Raw genomic sequence first — 22,512 nt, 5'->3', positions numbered from 1 at the left:
CTCAGTTTTAAGCGTGTGAATTTGCTTTTTACACACACAGAGTTTTGAAAAACATTTTCCGCCAGTCTGAACTAAAATCCACGCATATAGCTGGCCATTTTCAAATAGCATGTGATTGCCTGCTGATGACGTCATGTCTGCATTTCAAAGTAAGAGCATGAAGTCTTTTGGGGTTTTTTTTTTTTTAATAAATCAGCGATAAGTCACATGCATTCATTGTTTCATGTTAGTGTCATACAGTGATCATTAATGTGTGTTCATTTGTTCTATGTATATTATCTAGCTCACACTTTCATATACATTTCTGTTTGAGTATGAAAGGCACAATGATGCTTGTGAGCAACGTTCAGCTCTCTAAAGCGGTGGTTTGGCTGCTTCTTCAGTTAGAAGTTATCAGCCACCACATCCTTTATATTTTTCATTTATTCTTTCAGGTGGGTAAAAGTCACAAAGCACTTCACATCTTATTAGTAGTGTACTCTTACTAATGTAGTTGTAATGTCTGTGCTGAACCGCACCGTGTTTAGTTTGATTACATTGATTCAGTGAGGCTACGTTAACTGTAGTAAGATATGACAAGTGACAGCATCCTGGTTAAGGTCTTTGATAGTTGTTTTGGTTTACTGTTGCCATGGCAACGGATGCCGGTTCAGTAGCTAACGTTAGTTTAGCGGAATCTACATATTAACAATGAACAATAAAACTATGATATGACATTTCTAAACCATGCGCTTCCTGTGTATGTCTACACAGGAGGCCTGAACGCCTCCTGTGTAGACATACAAGGTGCAGTGTTGAGCCTGGGTCACCTGCATGTTAGAAGCGCTAGAGCCCAATACACATGACTGTAATGACATGCATAAAACGGAGAAAAATAGACTTGAAGTGTAAATGAACGCTTCAGGTCATGGTTGTGCCTGTGAAAAACTGCTGAAACGCAAGCCTGCAGAGAGCCGGTGCAGACAGCTGCATAGATTACAATGACAGCGTATCTGTTGCATGTGACGTGCGCATGAAAAACTGACACATCTGACACGCTTGCTGTCTAGACACACATCACTACAGTCATGTGTATTGGGCTCTGAGCACTTCCAACACACAGATGACCTACACTCAACACTGCACCTGAATGCCTCCTGTGTAGACATAAAAGGCATTCCTCAATCTGTGTTCTTGTCTGTACTTGTGTTCTTGTGGACTTGTGAAAAGTCATCAGTCACAGCCCAAATACTGTTCAAATTCAAAGTCCACATCTAGCCAAGTACAGTCCAAATACCCAGATGTGTTCTTGCTCTCTGTTTTATTGGAGATGCATCAGGAGCTGACTTGTGTGAACTTGGGACCGCCAAGTATCCCAGAATGTGTTTTGCACCAACCAGCACTGAGATTTTGAGCCACGCTAAAAGTTGTTGTCATTTTCACTGTGGGACTGTTAATGTGACTTTATTAAGTTTTAATATTTTTTCAGGAAAGAAATTAACAGTGTAGATTCCCAATATGTGGTCAATTTATCCAAATAACGCCTGTTTGGAAATTTGCTCTGATGTTTTCGGAGGTGTTTCGGAGCTGCTGACTAGGTGAGACCAGCTGGTCATCTCAGCTGCCAGCAGCCCAACTCCTAAGATGATTGGCAGGTCAACATGTCATCATCCCAGGGAGAACATGATCTGATGAATTGATCTGTGCAGCTCTTTGGTGATTTGCAGCTAGCTCTAATGTCCCGCCAGAATTTTGATATATGATATAATTCCTTTGGAAGATAAATGTTGGTCCCTCAGATAAAAAGTCACTGCAGTAGCTGCCACATCGGTTTGTCTGAATGTTTTTACTGGACAGAACAACAGCGTTGCCTCTGGGGCTCTATATGTACAGATTTCACCACATTTACATTGACATGAATGTATTTAAATGGACAGCTCAGTTTAATTTCGTTTAATTTTATTAAGCTAGATACATTTGGATTTTTATCATAGCTACATAACAGACTGAAAACATAATTTACTTCATCCCTCTGTCAAGAAGGTTATTTTTTGTGAGAAGAAAAAGTGTTAGTGGAGTAATGTGGTTAAGTGTGTTGAAGCTGAACTGCTGCTATCAGCAAGTATGCTGCTGCTCCAATTGCAGAATGATCGTAAAGCGTCCTCCCGTTCTCGGAACTTCCAAAGTCCGAACTGACAAGTATGCGAGTCCGAACTTCGCATAGTTAGTACTGAGAAACGCCTACAGACGGAGCACTGCTGCTGCTCACGCTACGTTTGCTGTCTAGACACAGGGTAATGATAACATAAAAGCACAAGACAATCTAAACGTTGGCTTATTTGATCGTGTTTTGGCTCACATGCCAGCGCCGGAGCGATAAGCAGAAGGAATAGCGCAAATATAATACCATCCACCTTTTCCTGGAATATAGCCCGGTCACAATGGGGCCTACAGTTTCGTGGTAGCGTTAAAATGCGATAAAGATAATATTATGACTTATGCACAGAGCTATGTGTGGTTACTGAAGAACTGCACTTTGACAGTTAACGCTAACGTTACATGGCTTAGCTGAAATCAATGTCTATGATTTTGATTATTCAAAATGACAAAGCGTACTTGTTGTAACAATAACGATATGTTATCTCACCACTTTTATGGTGGTGTGTAGGAATATAAAGAACAATGACACTGTGGCTCACATCGGCTCCGAGCGAGGCTGTAAAACAATTGTTCGCCTGTTGTCCGAAGTTCAGCTTTTAGCTAGCAGTAAGTTAACTGGTTAACTTGGCCTTGTTCATTCATTCCGGATGGTTTCAGACGTCGTACAGATTTACAGTCGGGCGGGAAGTGAGACAGACAGAAAGACAGTTGAGAGAAACAGTGACTAACCTTACACTACCTCAGACTGAATAGGGACGTGTGTTGTCCTTGTGGATTGTTCACACGGCTAGCCAACAGCTAACGTTACCGTCCTCAGAATGACATACTCGCGTTGGACCATTTGTGAAGCTACCTCTGTTAATCCCATCCCATCTCTTATTATACATCCGTGGTTCATCCTTTCGAACAATAAAAGCACTTCCGGTCACAACATTCAAAATAAAGCCTGTGTCAAACACAGGCCTACCCATGGCATTATAAACATTCTATCAAGGCTCACGGATCATGTCAACATTTACGATGTAATTATCTACAGGAGTATTTATGAGCAGTTGTTCCTTTTATAACAATAAGTGGTTAAACTAATGTCCTTATAATATGCCTAACCTCTACAATACAGTCTATTAGCCTACAGGAATTCGCTGTGAGAAATCTCAGGTTTGACTTTGCTGTGGATGACGTGGACAGCCATCTCCATATACTTTAGTGTACACTTGGGCTAAGGTCTGTTTTTGCTAGTTTGTGCCTCCTAGTTCCCGTGAAGAGAGATGTTGATGCAACACCATATAATGATATTGTAGATAAAAGTGTGCTTCCAATTTTGTGTCAACAGTTTGTGTTTGTTCCTTTTACTGTTTCAACATGACAATGCCCATGTGCAAAAAGCCAGCTGCATTAAGAAATGCTTCTCCCAGTTTGCTGTAGTTGCGCTTGACTGGCTGACAGAGCCCTGATCTCAACCCCATTTAACACCTTTAGGATAATCTGGCACACAGCATTGAACCTCATGGTCTTGTGGCTGAATGGGAACAAATTCCTGCAGCCAGGTTCCAACATCTGCCAGAAAGTCTGAAAACAGACAAGAGGAGGCTGTTATAGCAGCAAATGAATGCCCATTATGTTTCTATCACAGGTTCAACTACCACATGTGGCTGGAATATTTGAATGTCCAGAAACATTTGAAAAAATAGGACCAAAAACAAATTATCAGTGAGTCCTTTTAATGAACGACCTGGTGTTTTATATACTTTTACTACAAATCACATGTATTGTACTTTATATCACTGCAAGCCATTTTTCACAACATATTATAACTACATTATATCCAGGGTTGGCATCCTAAATGAGCAATTTGATTTAAAATAAAGCTGCAATAGTTAATTAGTTTCAAAATATACCATTGCATTCACATGGTCTATCATTCCCCTCCTCGCCCCACCCTCTGATCCTCTGACAAGCACAGAATTACAGAAGTAGTGAAAATGTAGGATAGCTAGCTAGCTAGCTAGCTATCATTTTTGCTTCATTTCATATAAGAAGAACTGACAATGGCAGAAGCTAAAAAAGTAGGTTGTCTAATAGTCACCTCTTTCAGCCATCTTGGACAAACGAATTCAGATTTATTTCACTAAAGTTCCAAGCTGTGTGCACTCTCTGCTGTGAAAATGTTGTGTGTTGAACTTCAAGTGTAAAATGTCATTTTGAAACAAGGCACAAGAAAAACTTCAAAGATAAGGCTGATGAAGCTGAATCAACCATGAAAGCAGTGGCTCGGTACGGGAAGCAAAGCAGTGTGTTTACAATCCTATGTGCCACCAAAAACCAAGCTATAGAGGGCAGCTATGAAGTTGGCCAGTGCATTGCTAACCATGGGAAGCCATTTTCCAATGGAGAATATACAGTATAAAGGAGGTTTGCTCTGCAGTTCGGATTCATATGTGATGGGTTACCAGACATGATAATAAACAGGATCAAAGAAATGCCTGTTTCTGCGAAAACAGTGGAGAGACACATTATCAACATGGCTGAAAACATAAGGCACCAGCAAACTCTTGCATTGAAAGATGCATCGGTATTCAGCAAAGCTCTTGACAAAAGTGTTGATGTAAATGTTGTTCCATGTCTAGCAGATGTTACAGATATTGTGACAAAGCAGAGATATACAAGGAACTTTGTTGTTTAAAGCTCATGCATGGTACCACTAAAGGGGAGGGTGTGGCAAAAGCATTTACTGATAATTTTGAGGAGAGAGGGCTTGATATCAAGCAAATATTTGCTGTTACCACCGACTGAACCCCTGCTATGGCAGGGAAGCAGAGGGAAGTCGTTACTCTGATTAAAAATCAAATCAGTCATCCTGTGCTGATGTTCTATTGCATTATTCACCAGGAAAATTTGTGCTCAAAAATTTCAAAGTCTGATCTTACTAGCATGATGGCTAAAGCGGTGAAAATGGTTAGCTATATTGAAAGATGGTGTTGTCTTGAAAGAGTTCAATCTCAGAAGTACAGGGAAAAGTACAGGGAAAGTTAATTGAAGATCATCTTACTGTTACTTCTGGCTTTAATATTTTTTTTTCTTGAGTCTGCATATGGGTTAGGAAAAAAAAATATGAAAAGGAAACTGGATATAGTTCATATAGATGCTACATGACAGGTTTTGGAGCTGGTAGAGACTAATGAGTTACAAGTAAACAAAATTATCAGCTCCTTAAAAAGCTCCAAAAGTAGAGATGCTTTCCAATTTGACACCATGTTTGTTAAATCACACAAAGATATTTTAACTCCCCCCATTGCTCATTTAATTAACCTATCTTTTAAACACAGCTCCTTTCCTGATGACTGGAAATGTGCCACTGTGACACCTATTTTTAAATCTGGAGACTGCCTTGAAGCCAGTAACTATGGCCAATAAGTATACTTCCATGTTGGTTTTCCTCCTGTCCTCTCCAATTTTTTGGGTCACCAGCCGCCAATGGTAACTACAGTCCAATAAGTATACTGCCAGTACTCTCAAAGGTTGCTGAGAAAGTTGTCAATAAAACAACTGTCAGCATTTATTAGTACAAGCTATTTTGGTCTACATTGTGTACAGTTTGGCTTAAGAGCAAATCATTCCACCGAAACTGCTACCTTGCACTTAATAGAGCAATTTAAATCACGACTTGATAAAGGAGGAGTAGTTGGTGCTGTATTTTTAGATCTGCGTCAAGCATTCGACACAGTCAATCATGATGTTTTAATATTGAAACTCTCTAAATTTTACTTCTCATGTAGAGCACTGGCTCTGGATGTTGTCATATTTATCTAATAGGATACAATGTGTTAAAGTTTGTGATGCACTGTCCAGTAACATGAAGTGCACAATGGGTGTTCCACAAGTGTTAGGTCCCCTATTACTTAGCCTATATATTAATGATCTCCCTCAACAGTGTCATGATGTAGAACTGCAAATGTATGCAGATGACACGTTGTGTACACACATACAAAAACAGCAGAGTTAGCTGCTGCTAAGCTAACAATTGCATCGGAAAGGATCACACATTGGCTCGATCAATCAGTCTGAGTCTAAATGTAAACAAGATTAAGGGTATGTTTTTCTCTAAAACCATGGTGCAACCTCCTAACGCTGATATTCTCATCAAAGTTGAAAGAATTGACATAGTCACTGATTTTAAATATCTTGGTGTGACAATGGATCCAAATTTGAACTTTAAGAAACATGTTTAAAAAACGGTTAAAACCATAAAGAACAACTTAGCAAATTTTAGACATATTAGAAACTGTCTCTCTTTGAATGCAGCCAAGATATTTATGCATGCTATGATTCTTTCCCATATGTTTTATTGCGTCACATGTTGGGGACAGGCTGGAGAAACAGCCATAAAACCTCTTGAGGCCTTATAAAAACAAACTCTATATACTCTTGACAAAAAGCCAATGCATTTCAATCACTGTAGGGTACTGGAGAAATACAATTTACTGAACTTTGAGAATTTTAGATTATTCTCAAATTTGTGCCTAATTTATAAAAATTTTAAATGGTTTGGCCCCTCCTCCACTATGCAACTTTGTGTACACTTGCTCAATAAATTTTATTACATCCTCCAGAATATCCTCTATACAAGATTGTACCATACCATTTGGTCGCACTGCATTTGGGCAGTCAGTTTTCTCTGTGAAAGCCAGAACTCAGTGGAATGTCCTACCGGATGATATGAAGAGCTGCAGTTCAATCAGTATGTTCAAAACCAAATTAAAAAATCTGCTCAAAAAAACCACTCAGCTCTGTAACCACTGAATCTAAATTTAATCTCATGGTCTTCTCATGAACGCAAATAATCTTGCTTTTAATTTGACAAGTTTACATTATTAATTTCTGGTTGACCTTGTGAGTGTATGTGATGTGCTATTGTGTATAGTTTTGTATTTTGTATTATGTGTCATGTTATATGATTTAATTGTAAGGGACTGCAGATGAAAATTAGCTTCAAGCTAACTGGTGCAGTGCATCAAATTTTAACATTTATGTTTAAAACTGTACATTGTCCCAATGAATACAATACAACAACATTGCGGCTCACTCCTCTTTGACACACTGGCAGTTCAAATCTCTGCTGGAAGAGATGGACAGTATTCACAAGGATTTGCCACTCCACTGCAGTGTTAGGTGGCTGAGTGGCGGTAAGGCTTTGGAATGGTTTGTAGAGTGCTTTGATGTGATCAAGACCTTTCTGATCAAGAAAGGGCAAGAGTACCCTTAGCTGGAAGATGAGAAATGGCTTGTGAAACTCATGTTCTCCATAGATATCACAGGCCACCTTATCAAAGCCAGACAGTGTTAGCTCTGTTGGATGCATGGACAACATTTGAAGATTGGAGTCTATTCACAGGATATTCAAAGTGGAACCTTTTGCTACTTCAAGCACCTGAAGGAGCTGTCAGTGCATCAAACCGTCAACCGCAATTACTTCAGCATGTGCATGCAAGAGCTGGAGTTGGAGTTCTTTGCCAGATTTCAGGACTTCCAGCGACACAGCTCATAGTTTTATTTTTTGATAAGCCCAGAACAGCATGTCCCTGTTTCAGTGTATAGTAACTGAGGAGTTCAAAATACAGCAGACAGAACTCAACGCATTCTCACTGTGAGCATCTAAATTCATAGAGCGCAGTAAAACACTGGAAAAAGCTGACATTGATCAAGGGGCCTCTATTCTGGCCTGTTTGAGAAAGCTTGCCAGAGAAGTTTGACTGTCTGAAGAAGGTGGCCTTGATTTCAGCATTTGGATCCACATCTATGTGCGAACAGATATTCTCACAGATTAAGTCAATTCCCACATGCAGCCAAATGACAACAAACCATTTAGAGGCATGTGTCCAACTGAAAGTCTCCGAATACGGACCAGAGATCACACAGCTCAGCAAAGAAAAGTAGGGACAGGGGTCGTAAGATTGAATAAATTTTTTTTGTGCCCTAGTCATTTTCATACATGTTTACTCAAATAACAAAGTGTTTGTGTGTGTGGAGCGCAGAAGATATTTTGCCATATTTAATGTAGATGGGAAGACGAGTAGCAATAAATAGTATTTTAAATAAATTAAGTCAACATATCAGGTTATGATGACTTATTTTTTTACATTAATTTATTTAAAATTTCATTTATCTATTTCTTTTCCTTACTTATATCTTCATTCATATACTTTGGTGTTATCTAATTCTTTCACCTATGTTTTTCTAAAACAACCATGTAAGAGAGAAGAATGTTAAACAATGTGTGAGACTGTGGGATCTGTTTCTCTTAAAAGTTCCAAAAAACAAAAGAAAACAAAGACCTGCACTAGGGTTTACTCATCGAAGTTCTCCAGACAACTCAGTCAAGCTGCTTTAAAGACTGTCAGTGGATTGAAGTTGATTCTGTGTCACTGTAAGAAGTGATTAAAGTACTGCAGTGATGTGTTTTGAAGGTGCTCGAGCTCTTCCCGTTGTAATCAGCAAAAAGATAATTAACCTAATCTGGTTGAGATGAATACATTGACCAGTTTCTTAGAATTAGATCGGGATATACAGTAGATCCTCTAACTTTTCATGTTTTTCAAGTGATTAAAGCAGCTCTAATTATGTCACTGACCTGACTTTCAAAGATCAGAGCTGGATCAGTTCCTTTTGATTGACTTCGTGTCTGCACATACTGTATGTGCACTGTCTGAACAGACTACTAATAAAGGCAGTCATACAGTCATCACTGCCAGGGCAGCAGTGTTTCCTCTGTGTGTGTGACAAACACTTGCACATGAATAAAAGTCTGTATTCTGTATTCATACTGTGTACAGATCAGTCCTGCTCTAACACACATGACCCACTTCTACTGATAAAATGCCTTTATTTTATTTAGATCTATTAATTATTTGTGACTGCATTAGGATGTTTTATAAATACTGGAAAAATGTTTCAGGGAAAATGGAAACCATGTAACTCTCATTGAACTATAGGCTGGTCTATAACTGATGCACAGGGATTTTTAGCCTTACATGTGACTGAATGGAAATGATGATAAATGATTAAAATGCATTCCTCTCCTCCACTGTCTGACTATAATATCATCCATGATAAAGGTTAATGGGAAAAAAACAGATCATCAAGAGAAAAATCTTTAGTCCTTAACTAGATGGTGAATCAGAAAAGACATAAAATATAAAACTTGGGAGAGATACACATTGTTCAAATCTGTTATCTGTCTGTCCACTCCGGTATAAGTATCAGAGCAGTCTGATCAGCTGCAGTATCCAATCAATAACTGATTTTGTCAGCTGGAAAAAGAGTTCTGCTTGCACTGTATGGGGAGCGGATAGATTTACTTTAAAGTTTATATTGCTTTAATCAGCTCAGTTCTAGATTACGATTGTATTGCAGATTGCAAACTATTTTAATTCAGCTGTTCCACCATGGTGGTTACTACCTTAACCAATAATAGATTCCATATTGGATCAGGTTAATTCAAACATAAACACAATCAGTTTGCAGGCTTACGTGAACACTATTCTTTATGAGAGGTATGGACATTATATGCATATATTTACTGACATGTCCAAAAGCCCAGATAATAGTAAAACAAGTATGCATTTTATGTTCCAGAGTTGAAAGTTAAAGTTACAAAGAGAATAACTGACCACACTGCAGTATACACAGCAGAAATGATGGATCTTCCATCAACTTTACTGTGGGTAGAGGAAATCAAACACATGCTCAGACTCTAGTGCAGTCATGGCTAGTCTCAAACATACCTTTTCAAAATGGGCAGGATATTCTTCTCTCTTTTTTTATTATGTCAGGTATATATTTTATGTGTGCCAGCTATGCAGGAGTTTGAGGAAATGAAACAGTGGATTAAATGGCCAAATATGGATTAAAAACAAATAAAGTAGAGGTGTCAGTGCCAATGAGTAAAACAGAAACAAAATCTTTCATTTGGCATAAAATTAAGGTGCATGGGATGGAGCTTTTAAAGGAAGGCATCTGTGTCACATCCAGCAAAAATGGGAGTGGGAAGGTCACTGGAGAAAAGCGGGAGAGAAGAGACTCTGATTGGTGGGATCAGTTTGGGACACACCAAAATTAATTCATCTTTAAACATCATTGGAAAGCATCCAGATGGAAACTGTAATGCTCTCAATCAGACACTGTGGAACATGTTATTTTTATTTGGCCACAATTTGCAAATGACAGTTATTAAGGAACAAGCTGGGAATTAAAGACATGGACATGGAATTCTGTTTTTAAACATACAGTATCTTCACCTATCTATCTAAGACACAGTTATCTAAGACTGATAACAAGAACATAAGGACTCTAACAAACAGTAGGTGGCAATAATGCTCGGCCTGGTTGCCCATGGTTGTATAGGAACCATAATATGAACTGGATACAAGACTCAAAGGTAGCACCTATTCAGTTGAATGAAAAATGCAAACCTGATGCATGAGCCTAAAAAGTTTTCTTATTTTAAAAAAAAAATGCTTAACAAATACCTAAAGCTCTAGAGGCTATGTGGTTTTTTTCAGTAGCTTTAGGATTATTGCCAAAAAATGTGAGATTTTGACTATACATAATCAGCCACAAAGTTTAATAGATAATATTCTTGTTAAAAACAAATATCTGGGACAAAAATGGAAGAGCTTTCAAAATGAATTTATCCAGCATATTTTCTGTCTGGGCCTGATTGTTTAGTTAAAACAATGAATAAACTCCATTATAATTTTATGTGGAATGGGTTTATAAAACTGAGATGATTTAAGACTTTTATAAAAAGTGAACAGTTTATATGGTTTACTTTTCCTTTTTATATATTCAAACTTGTTGGTGCGATTGATTTTCTTTAAATTTGTGATTTTGATCCTTTAAAACTTCCTACAAGGTTATCTGCCTTTCTGTTATTGATTGGATACGTCTGTACAAGCATAATTTCACTCCACACAACACTCCTGTGTGGAATAATAGGTATATTTTATATAAAGACAAAATCTATACTTTGAATTGGATGGAGGAAGGAATTTGGGGCATAATACATTTAATGGACAGTGATGGTAATATTTTGAGTCACTATGATTTCTTACAATATAATATTGATAATACTATATATTAAAATACATTGCCTTAGGCAATCACGAAGGAATGTTTCCCTCTTCCAGTTAAAAGTAATGTGTCATTAAAAGATTTTTACAAGAAGCAATGTTGTCAAAATAAGAAAAAAGTACTCTCATTTCCTTTACCTCCAAGAATGAAATAAGTTAATTTTGAAATGTTAATTATATATACTCTTGTAGTAAATTCTGGGGAATTAGGTTAAATTTGGAATGTAATTAATGTACATTTTGTGACAAAGACATTGAATCTCAAGAACACCTATTTTTCACCTGTGATGTCATCAATATTTTCTGGGAAAGATTATATAGATGGTTGATCACCAAAAATGTTATGTCCTTTGAAAATGATACAAGACATTATTTTGAATCTCTAAGATAACTTTTTTATTTTTTTTTTTTTCTTGTTTTTCATTGTTATATGTGTGTCAGGTTACTGCTGCTTGGATTATTTCTTGCATGTTCTTATAATGCCTGTATGTTTGTGCTCAAAACTTTGGAAAATAAAAGGTTTCTTGCTTCTGTGTTGTGCAGCCCACTGATATACACAGTAGTGTTTCTTCCGTTGTCCCATAGACTTTACAAAGGGATGATGTCGCAAACTTTTCTAGGTTTTAGGAAAGTTTTACACATTTAAAACCTTCATGGATTAAAATTTCATAATACAAAGAGTAATAATTGACCTTATTTGCAGGTTGAGGTTTTATAGATGTCTCTTTTATAACAGTGGTCTATGGGGAAAATATATTTTGGGATCTCTTAGAAATATATGGCACAGGAAAAGTGCTAAAATTCAGACTACTGAGAGGTTGGAGCAGCCTGTGTCTACAGTATATGACAAAACTGAGTAAGATAAAACAAATAAGATTAAATACCCTACACTTCACCCTAAAAATACTACAATTATTTTAAGATGATACAATTTTAAATCATTCCACATTTTAGTGATATTGCACAGGGATGTGCTCAGTTTTGTTATATACTGTATGTAGTAGCCAGCAACTAATTTAGTCAATGGTAAGACGGCGGTGGTAAACGAGAGACCAGCAGGATTTCCTCCTTATCACTCTCTGAGCTGGACTATTAGTTTACCAATCCAAGTAGTCTACCTGCCTACCTCGGCAACCCACTGAATCAGTTACTGACTAGTGACTATTGACTACTGGCATTCCTTGGCAGGTAACTCACATTCCTATGGTGGCAACTGGCAAACACTGGATATGTAGCTTACTTCCTTCCTCACCAGCATTCCTTGTTGTACCCACTGCACAGACTTTGTACATACTGATTTTTTTGCCATGTAGCTTGATCAGTCTCTTTATTTGCCCATGACAATGTTAGGGAGATACACAAAACACAATTCAGCCAACAAGTAGATTTTTATTAAGACTCATTCAAAAACTTGACAACACAGAGTACTGTTGTATCCAACCTTGTAAATGATGTATGATCTAACACGAATGTGTACCTGCAGATAAACCCCATCAATGAACTGAACATCAGGTTTGTTTGGTGAAATTATGGTGTGTTTCTTGGTTTGGTAACCCTCTCATACCAACAGTTTTCAAGATCAAAATTGTGAAGAGTGTCCACCTCCCGGACTGATTAGGATAGACATGACGACAGAGCCAGGTCTGTCTGAGCACACGCTGCGTTGGGATCAGTTAGCCCATGTTGTGGCGGTTTCCATAACCTCTGCGATGAGTGTCTTTCCAGTCGTCCCAGTTCCTGGCTTTCAACAGAGACTCCTCATCGTCATTTTCAGCCTTTTTCTCCTTTTCTTCTTCTTCCCTCTCTTTTGCATCAGAGTCCTCCTCCATAGCGACCCTCCTGGGTATCCCCTGGTCAGGCAGGGCACCACGTTTCCTGTGCTGTTCATACCAGTCATCTACTGTCATGGTGGGAAGGCTGGGGTAACCAGCCCCGAACACACGAGCCTGTGGATGAAACAAACATTCTATAACACACTGTTGCATGTTTGCATGTTGAGGAAATACTACTGATCTATTGGTTGCCATCAATACCTTCCAGCTTTGATTAGTGTTGTTTCATGACCAATCCCTTAAATTGACTGTTGACTAAATTCATCTACAATTATAGAATTAGACAAGAAGTGGAAACAAAACAGCGGGACAAACATGCAGGTAGAACGCCCACATTTCTAAAAAGGAAAGCTAATATAACATTATCAAGTGCTGTGGATGTAATGTGACCGTTACTTTCAGTTGGATATCTTTCCTGTAGCCATCGGAAGGAATAAAGTTCCAGGATTAATGTCGGTATTCAAGCATCTGACAAAAACTCTACATGTTTTTCACATACAACAGAAATAATGTAACCTACATTTTGATTATTCTCCTTCTGAAAAGGTGCTAAAACTGAACGTTAATCAAAGATAACAGTGAAGGACAGCACTCTATGTAGTAAATATGCAAATAACATTGTATTATTAAGTATCAGGTCTCTATCAAGGAAACTGAGTTTTAATAAGGTTACAGAATAGCATTCATTTTTATATTTATATTTATTATAAATGTCTTTTTATCAGTTGGGTTTTTTGGACAGTGAAGTTGAACCCCTGACCCCTCGCTTATCATGCTTGCACTGGATATTTGTTAATAATATAATCCAGTGTCCCATCGTTTCCATAGGATGTTAAAATCAAATAACACAAGTCCTTGTTCTGATGACACAACCTCTATATGTTATATCTGCAACCACCACCAGCTTTTCTTGCTACTTTTGTTTATGAATGACTTCATGTGGCTGCCTCAGTAACATGCGCCTCTACATTTGACTCCAACACAGTCTCACCTGCATAGAGTCCTTGGTGAGGATGAAGGGCTTCATGGGAGGCCTGGGAGGCTGAGCCGGCTGCTCGACAGCACCCTGCTTCAGAACATCCATCTTCTTCAGTATCTCCAGCTCTTGGTCGATGCTCTCCACTTCCTCCAGACACACAGTGACCCATCTCCGGACATTCAGCAGGTAAAAATCTCTGCTGACTTCATCGTCAGCTTGTCCGCTGTCCACAGCTCTCTGTACATCTGACAGTCTGGCTTCCAGCTCCTTCTTCAGACGGTATCGCTCGATCTTAGCTTGTCTCTGTGCTGCCATGGCAACCAGGTCTGACGGGCCGTGGACAGGCTGGAACAAGAAGCAAACATCACAGGTCTATGGTTTGAAACTATGATAGACTCATTTATAAGTCACTCTGCTCCTTCTTTCTGTGTTTCCTCTTCATGCACCCATCATCTATTCCACCCTTTTTCATGCAAGGACATAACAGATTTAATACATCTCAGATGAAGCACAGTAAGGGAGAGTGGAAATCATAGGTGCGTCCCTTGTGCACTCAGTTTGTTTCAGAAAACAACCTCCCAGTATATCTGCTTTCCATTATTCCTAGTGTATATATATATATATATATATATATATATATATATATATATATATATTCAACACTCATTCCAGTTCTACAGTCTATGTTGTGTACTAGCCTTGTCTATGTTTGCTTGCCTGCTCTTGTTTTGATGACCCTCGATTCGTTTAATGACCTTGTCTGCCTGCCTATGTTTCTATTTGTTGCATGTAAATGCCCTCTCATTACTATTATTAGAACAAGTGAATGTGTTTTTAGTCATACTAGCGGCTCTAGCGATGGCAGTGTTGGTCAGTCTGACACTTCGCCACTTTGATTCGGACTGAATTATCTTAACAACTATTTGATTGCCATGAAAATTGGTTCAAACATTCGATTCTGAGTAGGAATGCCCCCTAAAAGTTGCTGAGTCGATAAACCTCGAGTCCACTTGCATATTGTCAGTTGAATCGCTGCCTTTTTTCTAGGCACGAGTAAGGCCATACTCCTTTTGGCTTGGCTGCAGTAATACTGTAGCGGCCTGCGGCGAGAAAAGTTGATCCAGAATCAACTTTTGGACAAGCGTAAGCCGATGTGACACTGCAGTGGCCAATCATAGCCTGCCATAAGGGAGTACCAAGACGGTTCTAGGAGGAATGGAGGACATGTCTCTTTGTTTGGTAATGTTAAAAGTAAAGTTAGGCTTTGCTGTCAGCTTCCCGACTAATTTTAAAAAAGATGAGGGAAAGAGAGAGAGAGAGCACTGAGAGCACCAGTGAACAAGAGAGAGAGAGAGAGCAGTTGTGGTTGAGCAAGATAGTGAGAAAGTGAATGAAGAGAGGGAGCAGTGGTAGTGAGAAAGCCAGTGAATCAGATCAATAAAACGTTATTTTATGATTGTTTCACAGCGGTTATGTTCTAGAGCACAAATAACATTTATTTAGAGACATAAATCTGTAAAAGATTACAGCCAGTTGCGTCCCACCACCGTAGGGTTGAACAGAGGTGTGTGGGCATGTTTATTTGAAACTGCTGCAGGCCAAAACGCCTATAGCCAAAACGCACAACCCCCATATAAATGAATGGGATGACTGCCGTTTCAACTGGCTGTAAACTTTTACAGATTCTTGTCTCTAAATAACCTAAATACAGAACTGTGATGGAAAGAGCAAGGGATATGGAAACGCAGTGCATAGGTAAATTCAGCGAAGTCGGCTAAACTCCTGTGTACCAGAATCTCTACCATCCAGTGTAATTGACTCTTTGGCTGACGGCACCGTCGGCAGTCGACAGGAGAGATGCTCTGTGCTGTACTTGCATTTTATAACTGAACTAATACCAAGTACAATTTTAATTTCTCTGACTGTCGAAATCATATGTTTTCACATCAGAAATGATGAACAACATTAAAACACCAATCTTACAGATAAAACATGACTCATGTAGCTGTTATATCATTTTAGAGTGGGGTGGCTGCTCTGCAGGTGCACTTGATTGTAGTGTTACCACAGTAACTGGGTGGAGACATGAATAATATTTCTCATAGGAGGCAGTGTTTCCCCTAGGATTTTTTTCAGCAGCGGTGCTGTTGTGCGCATGCAGAGCCCATGTTGCCAGGACCCATATTTGCGCACACCAACAGTGAAATAACTTAAAAGTACTTTAGAATTGTTTGAGATAGGTTTATTCAAGTTCAATGAGCCATATGTGTAATAATTTACAGGAGCTTTTGACACCAGGGGCCGGTTGCACCAACATGGCTTACGCCTGGTCTTAAGCTAAGTCGGTTGTAACTTGGCATTCTAAGTCCGACCTAATAGTTGTGCCAGTTGCACCATCCAGGCTTAAGCCTTCTTCTTGCTAAGACTGGGCGTAAATCTTACAGCTAGTCAGTGGCAGGCATAAAGTCAAAAGCTAGGCCATTTCTATAGCAACGAACACAACTTGTAACACTGATAACATTCTAATGATAGTGGCATGTCTCATATATTGTCTTTACAATGAGCAGGCTTTTAGATGGGAGAGAGTTATTAGGGACAGAAGCAATCCCTTGGACATATACAACAATGAGGAGCTGATTGAAAGGTTTCGATTCTGTAGGAGAGATCTGTTTGAACTTACTGAAGAGCTGTCACACGACTTGTAGTTTTGTCGGACCACAACGCAGCAATGTCACCAATGTCTGCTACTAATAGCATTGCATTTTTACGTAAACAGTGCCTTTCAAAAATAAAAAATACAGTTGGAGACATGATCAGCGTCCACAAGTCCACCGCCTGTTGGGCCATCCGTAGGGTGTCCCTGGCACTGAGCCACCACCTTGTATGGTATGTTCCACTTCCCACTGAAGCAGAGCTGGCGTTGATAAAACAACAATTCTGCCGGGCCTCTGGCATTCCTGGCATTGTGGGCTGCATCGATTGGACTCAGATCCAGATCCAGGCGCCATCTGAACATGAGTATCTTTGAATAAACTTTGTTCCAAAATGGCCCTGCGTTTGGGGGCGCTATAGAGCCTGCTGGCCACGCTGAGCCAAGGCAGTACAGAACCAGTTTTGCCAGTTTTGAGTTTTCGAGCATCACAAGCCCCTCAAAAATGCAATGCATGGGGGAACAATAATAATTAAAACTGAAAGCAGCGATGATCAGGTCCTCACTTCTTCGCACACACTGAGGTGAGCTGCAGTCGAACAAGGCCGCAGTCGAACTGATGTTATTGCAGAGCAACACAATAGAGCGAAATATTTACCAGCGGACACCTGACATGGATATACATTTTCATGTATATTGGACATTGCTTGTAGGAGACAACTATCGCACCATTCGGTTAGCACCATTCGGTGCTTGGGCCCTAATAATAATAATCATCTTTACAAAAACAATAGGTTCCTTGCACTTTCAGGTCCAGGGATCGTTGGGCCCTGGCACTTTAGTGCTTGAGCCCTAATGATCCCTTCAAAAACAATAGATTCCTTGCACTTTCAATTCCAGGGACCACTGGACCTCTGGTATTTTCGTGCTCAGGCCCTAATCATCTTAACAAAAACAATAGGTTCCTTGCACTTTCAATGCCAGGGTCTGTTGGGCCCCTTGCACTGACACTGACAATAGGGCCTTCATACCATTCAGTGCTCGGGCCATAATAATAATTCCTTCAGATACAATAGGGCCTTCGCACCCTTTGCTGATCAGGCCCTAATAGTAGGTATTGGGCTAAACAAATTTTTGATAGTTACAGCCTGTCACCAATGACTTTTGTTTTCATGTACTCCTTTATCCAGTTTATCCATTTACCAGCACTCTTTAGTTTCTATCTATACAGAAAAGCATTTTCCAACCACTGTTCATGTCAATAGATTGAAAACACTGGTTAAAAACATGCCATCTTTAATGAAGCAGTAAAGTGATAGTGACAGAGTAAATGCCACTGCAGATGAAAGAAGAAACAACGAGGGAGGGGGGCATGGGGATTATCTTAGTCAGCTTTCACTGTCATTGACTTTTCTCAATGTGCACCTTATATTTCTTGTGTTTTCCCGCCTAATTATTGTCAGTTCTAGCCAGTTGTTTTGCAATCTGATCAGACATTAAATGGATTAGTAACTCTGTGTCTCAGCTTTTAACTTCTGGGACAAACTACCGGTATAATTTCTTTGGTAAAATCATGTTTCCACTGCACCGACTGTTTCTTTACTAACACACTGAAATGCCAGTTGCAGGTATGGGAAATGCATTAATGTAGTCCCCTTTTAGTCTTATCAACCACTCAAAGCGCTTTACAATACATGCCATCAATTGGGCAGAATGAATATAATGCTATATGTTAACAGCATATTACATAAGCACATAAAGAAGATGAGAACAAAGTATAAAGGAGAGTACCATATTTAGTTAAAACTTAAGTTAATAGTTGCGTTAATTAGTACTATGTCAATTAGGCATGTTGTCATGTTAATTATGGCATGTGAATTAAGCATGAACCATGTGTAATGTTACTGAATAACGTTACCACCTCTTATCTTTCTGTTGAACAAGGACAAACAATTTGCATTAATTAAGGAAATTTAATGACTGAAATTATAAATAACTGAAAGCAACCAATGTGCAAACTTAAAAAACGTAAATGAAAAGGATACTTCGTGTATGAGTGTGTACTATCTACAACTATTTAAATTTAACATTAAACTGATTAAAAATGACAAACTAGAAATCAATTCATGAGCAGTAGAGCTGTTAATTCTGTGTGTGTATTGTACAATTATTTACTGATTAAAGTTGGCAAAAACTATATTGTGTGTGTGTGTGTGTGTAAGCTTATGCGTGTTTTTATGCAGACAGACAGCATTTATGACAGAGAAACTCAGTGTCTGGCACTTCCTCCACCTCTGAGCACTCCACATGAAACCAGAGAATGCAGAGGTCACACTGGACCCATTCATCAATGGCGTCATCTCCTGAGCCACATGGGACCACCCTACTGCAGATGGTACAGTGTTCCCCATCCTCCTCACCCAGAAGAGGTGGCTGTTTTGTCTTTGTTGTTTTTTGCCTTTTGGCCTCCTGCACTTTTCTTTTTTCCTCCTTTTTCTTTGCCATCTCCTCCTTGTGCTTCCTCTTCTTTTCTTCCTTTGCTCTCTCCTCAGCTTCATTCTCCACTAGCAGGTTGAAGTATTCGTCACTGATAATGTGGGCAAGCAGCGGAATACGACGCCTCACTTTCTCCATCCTCTCCAAAGCTGAACTCATCAGGATGCTGGCTAGATTCTCTAGAATCACACCTGCTGCCACTGGGTAGTTGTTTGGACTCACCCTCTGGGGCAAGGTGTTGGAGTGGTGGAGGGAGTGGCTGATGTGTTTGTGTCAGTAGGTGGAGTGCTATATGTGTGAGTGAGAGTGGCAGGAGCACTGGATGGTTTGGCTGAGGGAGTGGTGCGAATGATGGATGGAGTGACATCACTTCCATCTGCAGATGGGAACACTCTCACTACCTAGTAAATAAAGCATAGTTAAAACTCATTAGCACACATTTAAAAGAAATGCAAGTAAAGACAAAATGGATGAATCTGAATGAATGGATGAACAGAGGATGAATTACCATTGTATTAATGTTAAAATTACCTGGGTTGTGTCCACAGCCTCACTGGACAGAGGAAATCTGCCTGCCTTCCAGAACTCAGCCTTAATATTTTGAGCAGTGACAGCAGTGGGGAAGACATGCTTCAGGAGGGGTGAAAACTGCTTCTTTCCCACCACAAGATATCCTCACACCAGACCCATCCTGGAAACCATCGTGGAGAGGGCAGTTTTCAGCTGTCCAGGGGCTGAAGGATGTGGTATGTGTAGGTAAGCACAGTATTTCAATTTGGTTTTCCCTGCAGTACATGATTACATCTTTTGACAAGTCTCGTGTTGATCCATGATTAAAATAAGTGGTCTCTGCTCAGGGCTGTGCTTTACAAAGTGCTGGAGCCATTTGAGGAAGAGCGCCATGTCCATGTGCCCCTTCTCCTGGATGCCATAGAGGGTGTTGGGCCCATCCAGCCTATGCGCATTGCTTGGGAGGCAGCTGGGCTAAATGATGAAAGGTGGAATACTTTCCCTGGCTGCATTCACAAAGCAGTGCACTGTGATGTGCTCTCTGGTTGTCCGCTGCTGCTGGTATACATGTTTCCTCCCAGTCTGGCAAGGACTTTCTCCCTGGACCGATGCTGGTCCCTAAAGGCAGTTTCATCACAGTTGGGCGGCTGTGGCTCAGGAGGTTGAGCGGGTCGTCCACTAATTGGAAGATCGGTGGTTTGATTCCTGGCTCCTCCAGTCCGCATGTCGAAGTGTCCTTGGGCAAGACACTGAACCCCAAATTGCTCCTGATGGCTGTGCCATCAGTGTATGAATGTGTATGAATGGTTAGTTCCCTCTGATGGGCAGGTTGGGACCTTGCATGGTAGCCCCTGTACCCATTCAGCATATGCATGTGTGTGTGAATGGGTAAATGTGGCTCGTAGTGTAAAAGTACTTTGAGTCGGAAGACTAGAAAGGTGCTATGCAACTACAGTCCATTTACCATTTGCCATTTAAAGAGGAGATGTGGCTTGTCCTCCAAACGGTGCTTCATATAGAGGACCTTATACATCTTAAAGAAGCATTGAATGGCCTCTGGCATGGCAATGTGGACTCTGGCCCGAATGGGCTACATATTTCAGCCCTAGTGGTTGCCACTTGTTGTTGACCGACTTGCTGCCTTACTGCTCACTCTCAGTCTGAGAGTGAGATAGGCAGTGCACACGCAGTGGTGTGTGTGTGTGTGTGTGTGTGTGTGTGTGTGTGTGTGTGTGGTTGGGGGGGGGGGGGGGGGGGGGTGGCGGGCGTGATAGGGGATGACAAAGGGAGAAATGAAGATGAACACAGATACATATTTTATTCATGACCCGGAAGTATTTATTGAGCGGTCGGCGGTAAAAGGTCATCTGTACGGAAGATCATCAAATGTGTGTGCGGAACATGGTTAGTATACGTTAATGTAATTATTACTTTTACAATGAGTAACTTAATATGTAATCAGTAATTAGGACTGCTATTTTAACCAGTAAACGTGAAATACGTTTGCCAATGGTCTACACACCACTGAGCTGTTGAGTCTGTAAGAGGAGGTGACTGACCCCAGCTTATTGCAGCAAAACCACACTAACACGAGTGCTGTTGGGCTTATTTAGCTTGTACAGTAAGTTGAAATAAGGGGGTGTTGTTTATTATCATTCAACTTATGTATTTCACTCAAATGAGCATCTTACCACGAAAACACATTACAGACGCACAAACATTAAATCTGTTCACCAAATGATGAGAAACTGATTAATCGTTAATGAAAATAGTCGTTAGTAGCAGCCCTAACTTAGTTCACTGCGGAGCTGGGGAGCAGCGAGGCACATCAATAGTCTTAAGGGTTATTTAGCTAAATCACGTACCTTGACAGCAGAGAGTCTGTTTTCTGATGCTTCATCAGGACTTGTGTTTCCATTTGCTGATTTAGGCAGTTCAAACTGTGATATGTTATAATCTTTACATCTCCTCAGGAAATCCATGAAGTAAGCCCGGGCTGTTTGTACTATCTCTAGTCGTTTCTCACGGCTGGTCTGCTTCATGGTCAGGGCTCCTAAGAGCGCAGGCAGCAGCAGGTACTTCAGCTCCGCCGTGGCCGTCTCCTGCAGCTCTTCATTGCGGCTGAACAGGTCGAGCTGAGCCGCCATCCTGGACGCTTCTTCCAACATACTGATGCCGCGTTTAACTCGGACCTGGATATTATTAGAGCCAAGAGGTTCATTTGTTCGGTCAACCTCTTCAAATATCTTCCATCCATGATCTAGCAATTCGGGTAATTTCAGAAGTTCTGCGTTTGAATTTATTTGTCGAACATCGCTGATGTTATCACATTCCGCCATCTTGTCATATTTCCGGGTTCCGTCTTCTTCGTCTGTTTTTAACCAGTGCAGTGCTTCAAGAAATATTACTGCCCTCAACAGGCCAAACGTTAAAACACGTAAATGTCCAACATATAACATGTTCAATATACAACATGATTGTTATAATTTAGCATACTTTAATATATGTTCTTGCAACAAAACACTTATACATAATTGGATTCTCTATATAGATGAAGACATTTGCTAACGAGCTGACTGTCACAGGTGGTGAAGCACTGATCCACTTGCATGACGTCAGTAGAATATTCATAACATCCACAGGAATGTGCAACCTTTAGGGAACGTTCCCTGAAAGTTACCCATTTGCTAGAAAGCCATCAAATTTCCAATGGTAGAACCTGTGAACATCAGCTTATTCAACCGTCATGTTGTAATCTTTGTCAATTTCACACAATAG

The 22,512-nt window shown here is 39.9% G+C and overlaps 2 protein-coding genes across 3 annotated transcripts in view; both read right to left on the bottom strand.

Moving 5' to 3' along the window:
• abhd18 (abhydrolase domain containing 18) overlaps window positions 1-3,010 on the bottom strand; it is a 29,741-nt gene extending 26,731 nt beyond the window's left edge. Inside the window, exon 1 of one of the 2 annotated variants that reach the window (XM_042418874.1) lies at window positions 2,879-3,010. The gene's annotated coding sequence lies outside the window, so the exon portion shown is untranslated. Of the gene's footprint in view, window positions 1-2,868 lie in introns of both variants that reach the window. The other variant, XM_042418873.1, reaches the window with a different exon arrangement.
• Window positions 3,011-12,636: 9,626 nt separating this feature from the next.
• On the bottom strand, window positions 12,637-22,119 carry igbp1 (immunoglobulin (CD79A) binding protein 1). Its single transcript, XM_042419666.1, has 3 exons — window positions 21,600-22,119; window positions 14,091-14,423; window positions 12,637-13,213 (listed from the first exon to the last, which is right to left on the bottom strand). The coding sequence occupies exons 1-3, from the start codon at window positions 22,071-22,073 to the stop codon at window positions 12,941-12,943; spliced, it is 1,080 nt and encodes a 359-aa protein (XP_042275600.1). The 5' UTR covers window positions 22,074-22,119; the 3' UTR covers window positions 12,637-12,940.
• Between the last annotated feature and the right edge of the window lie 393 nt (window positions 22,120-22,512).

Source organism: Thunnus maccoyii, chromosome 8 (genome assembly GCF_910596095.1).
Source record: "Thunnus maccoyii chromosome 8, fThuMac1.1, whole genome shotgun sequence".
Classification (NCBI taxonomy): domain Eukaryota; kingdom Metazoa; phylum Chordata; class Actinopteri; order Scombriformes; family Scombridae; genus Thunnus; species Thunnus maccoyii.
The sequence above is the reverse complement of the archived record's forward strand: the minus strand, read 5'-3'. Positions and strand labels throughout refer to the sequence as shown.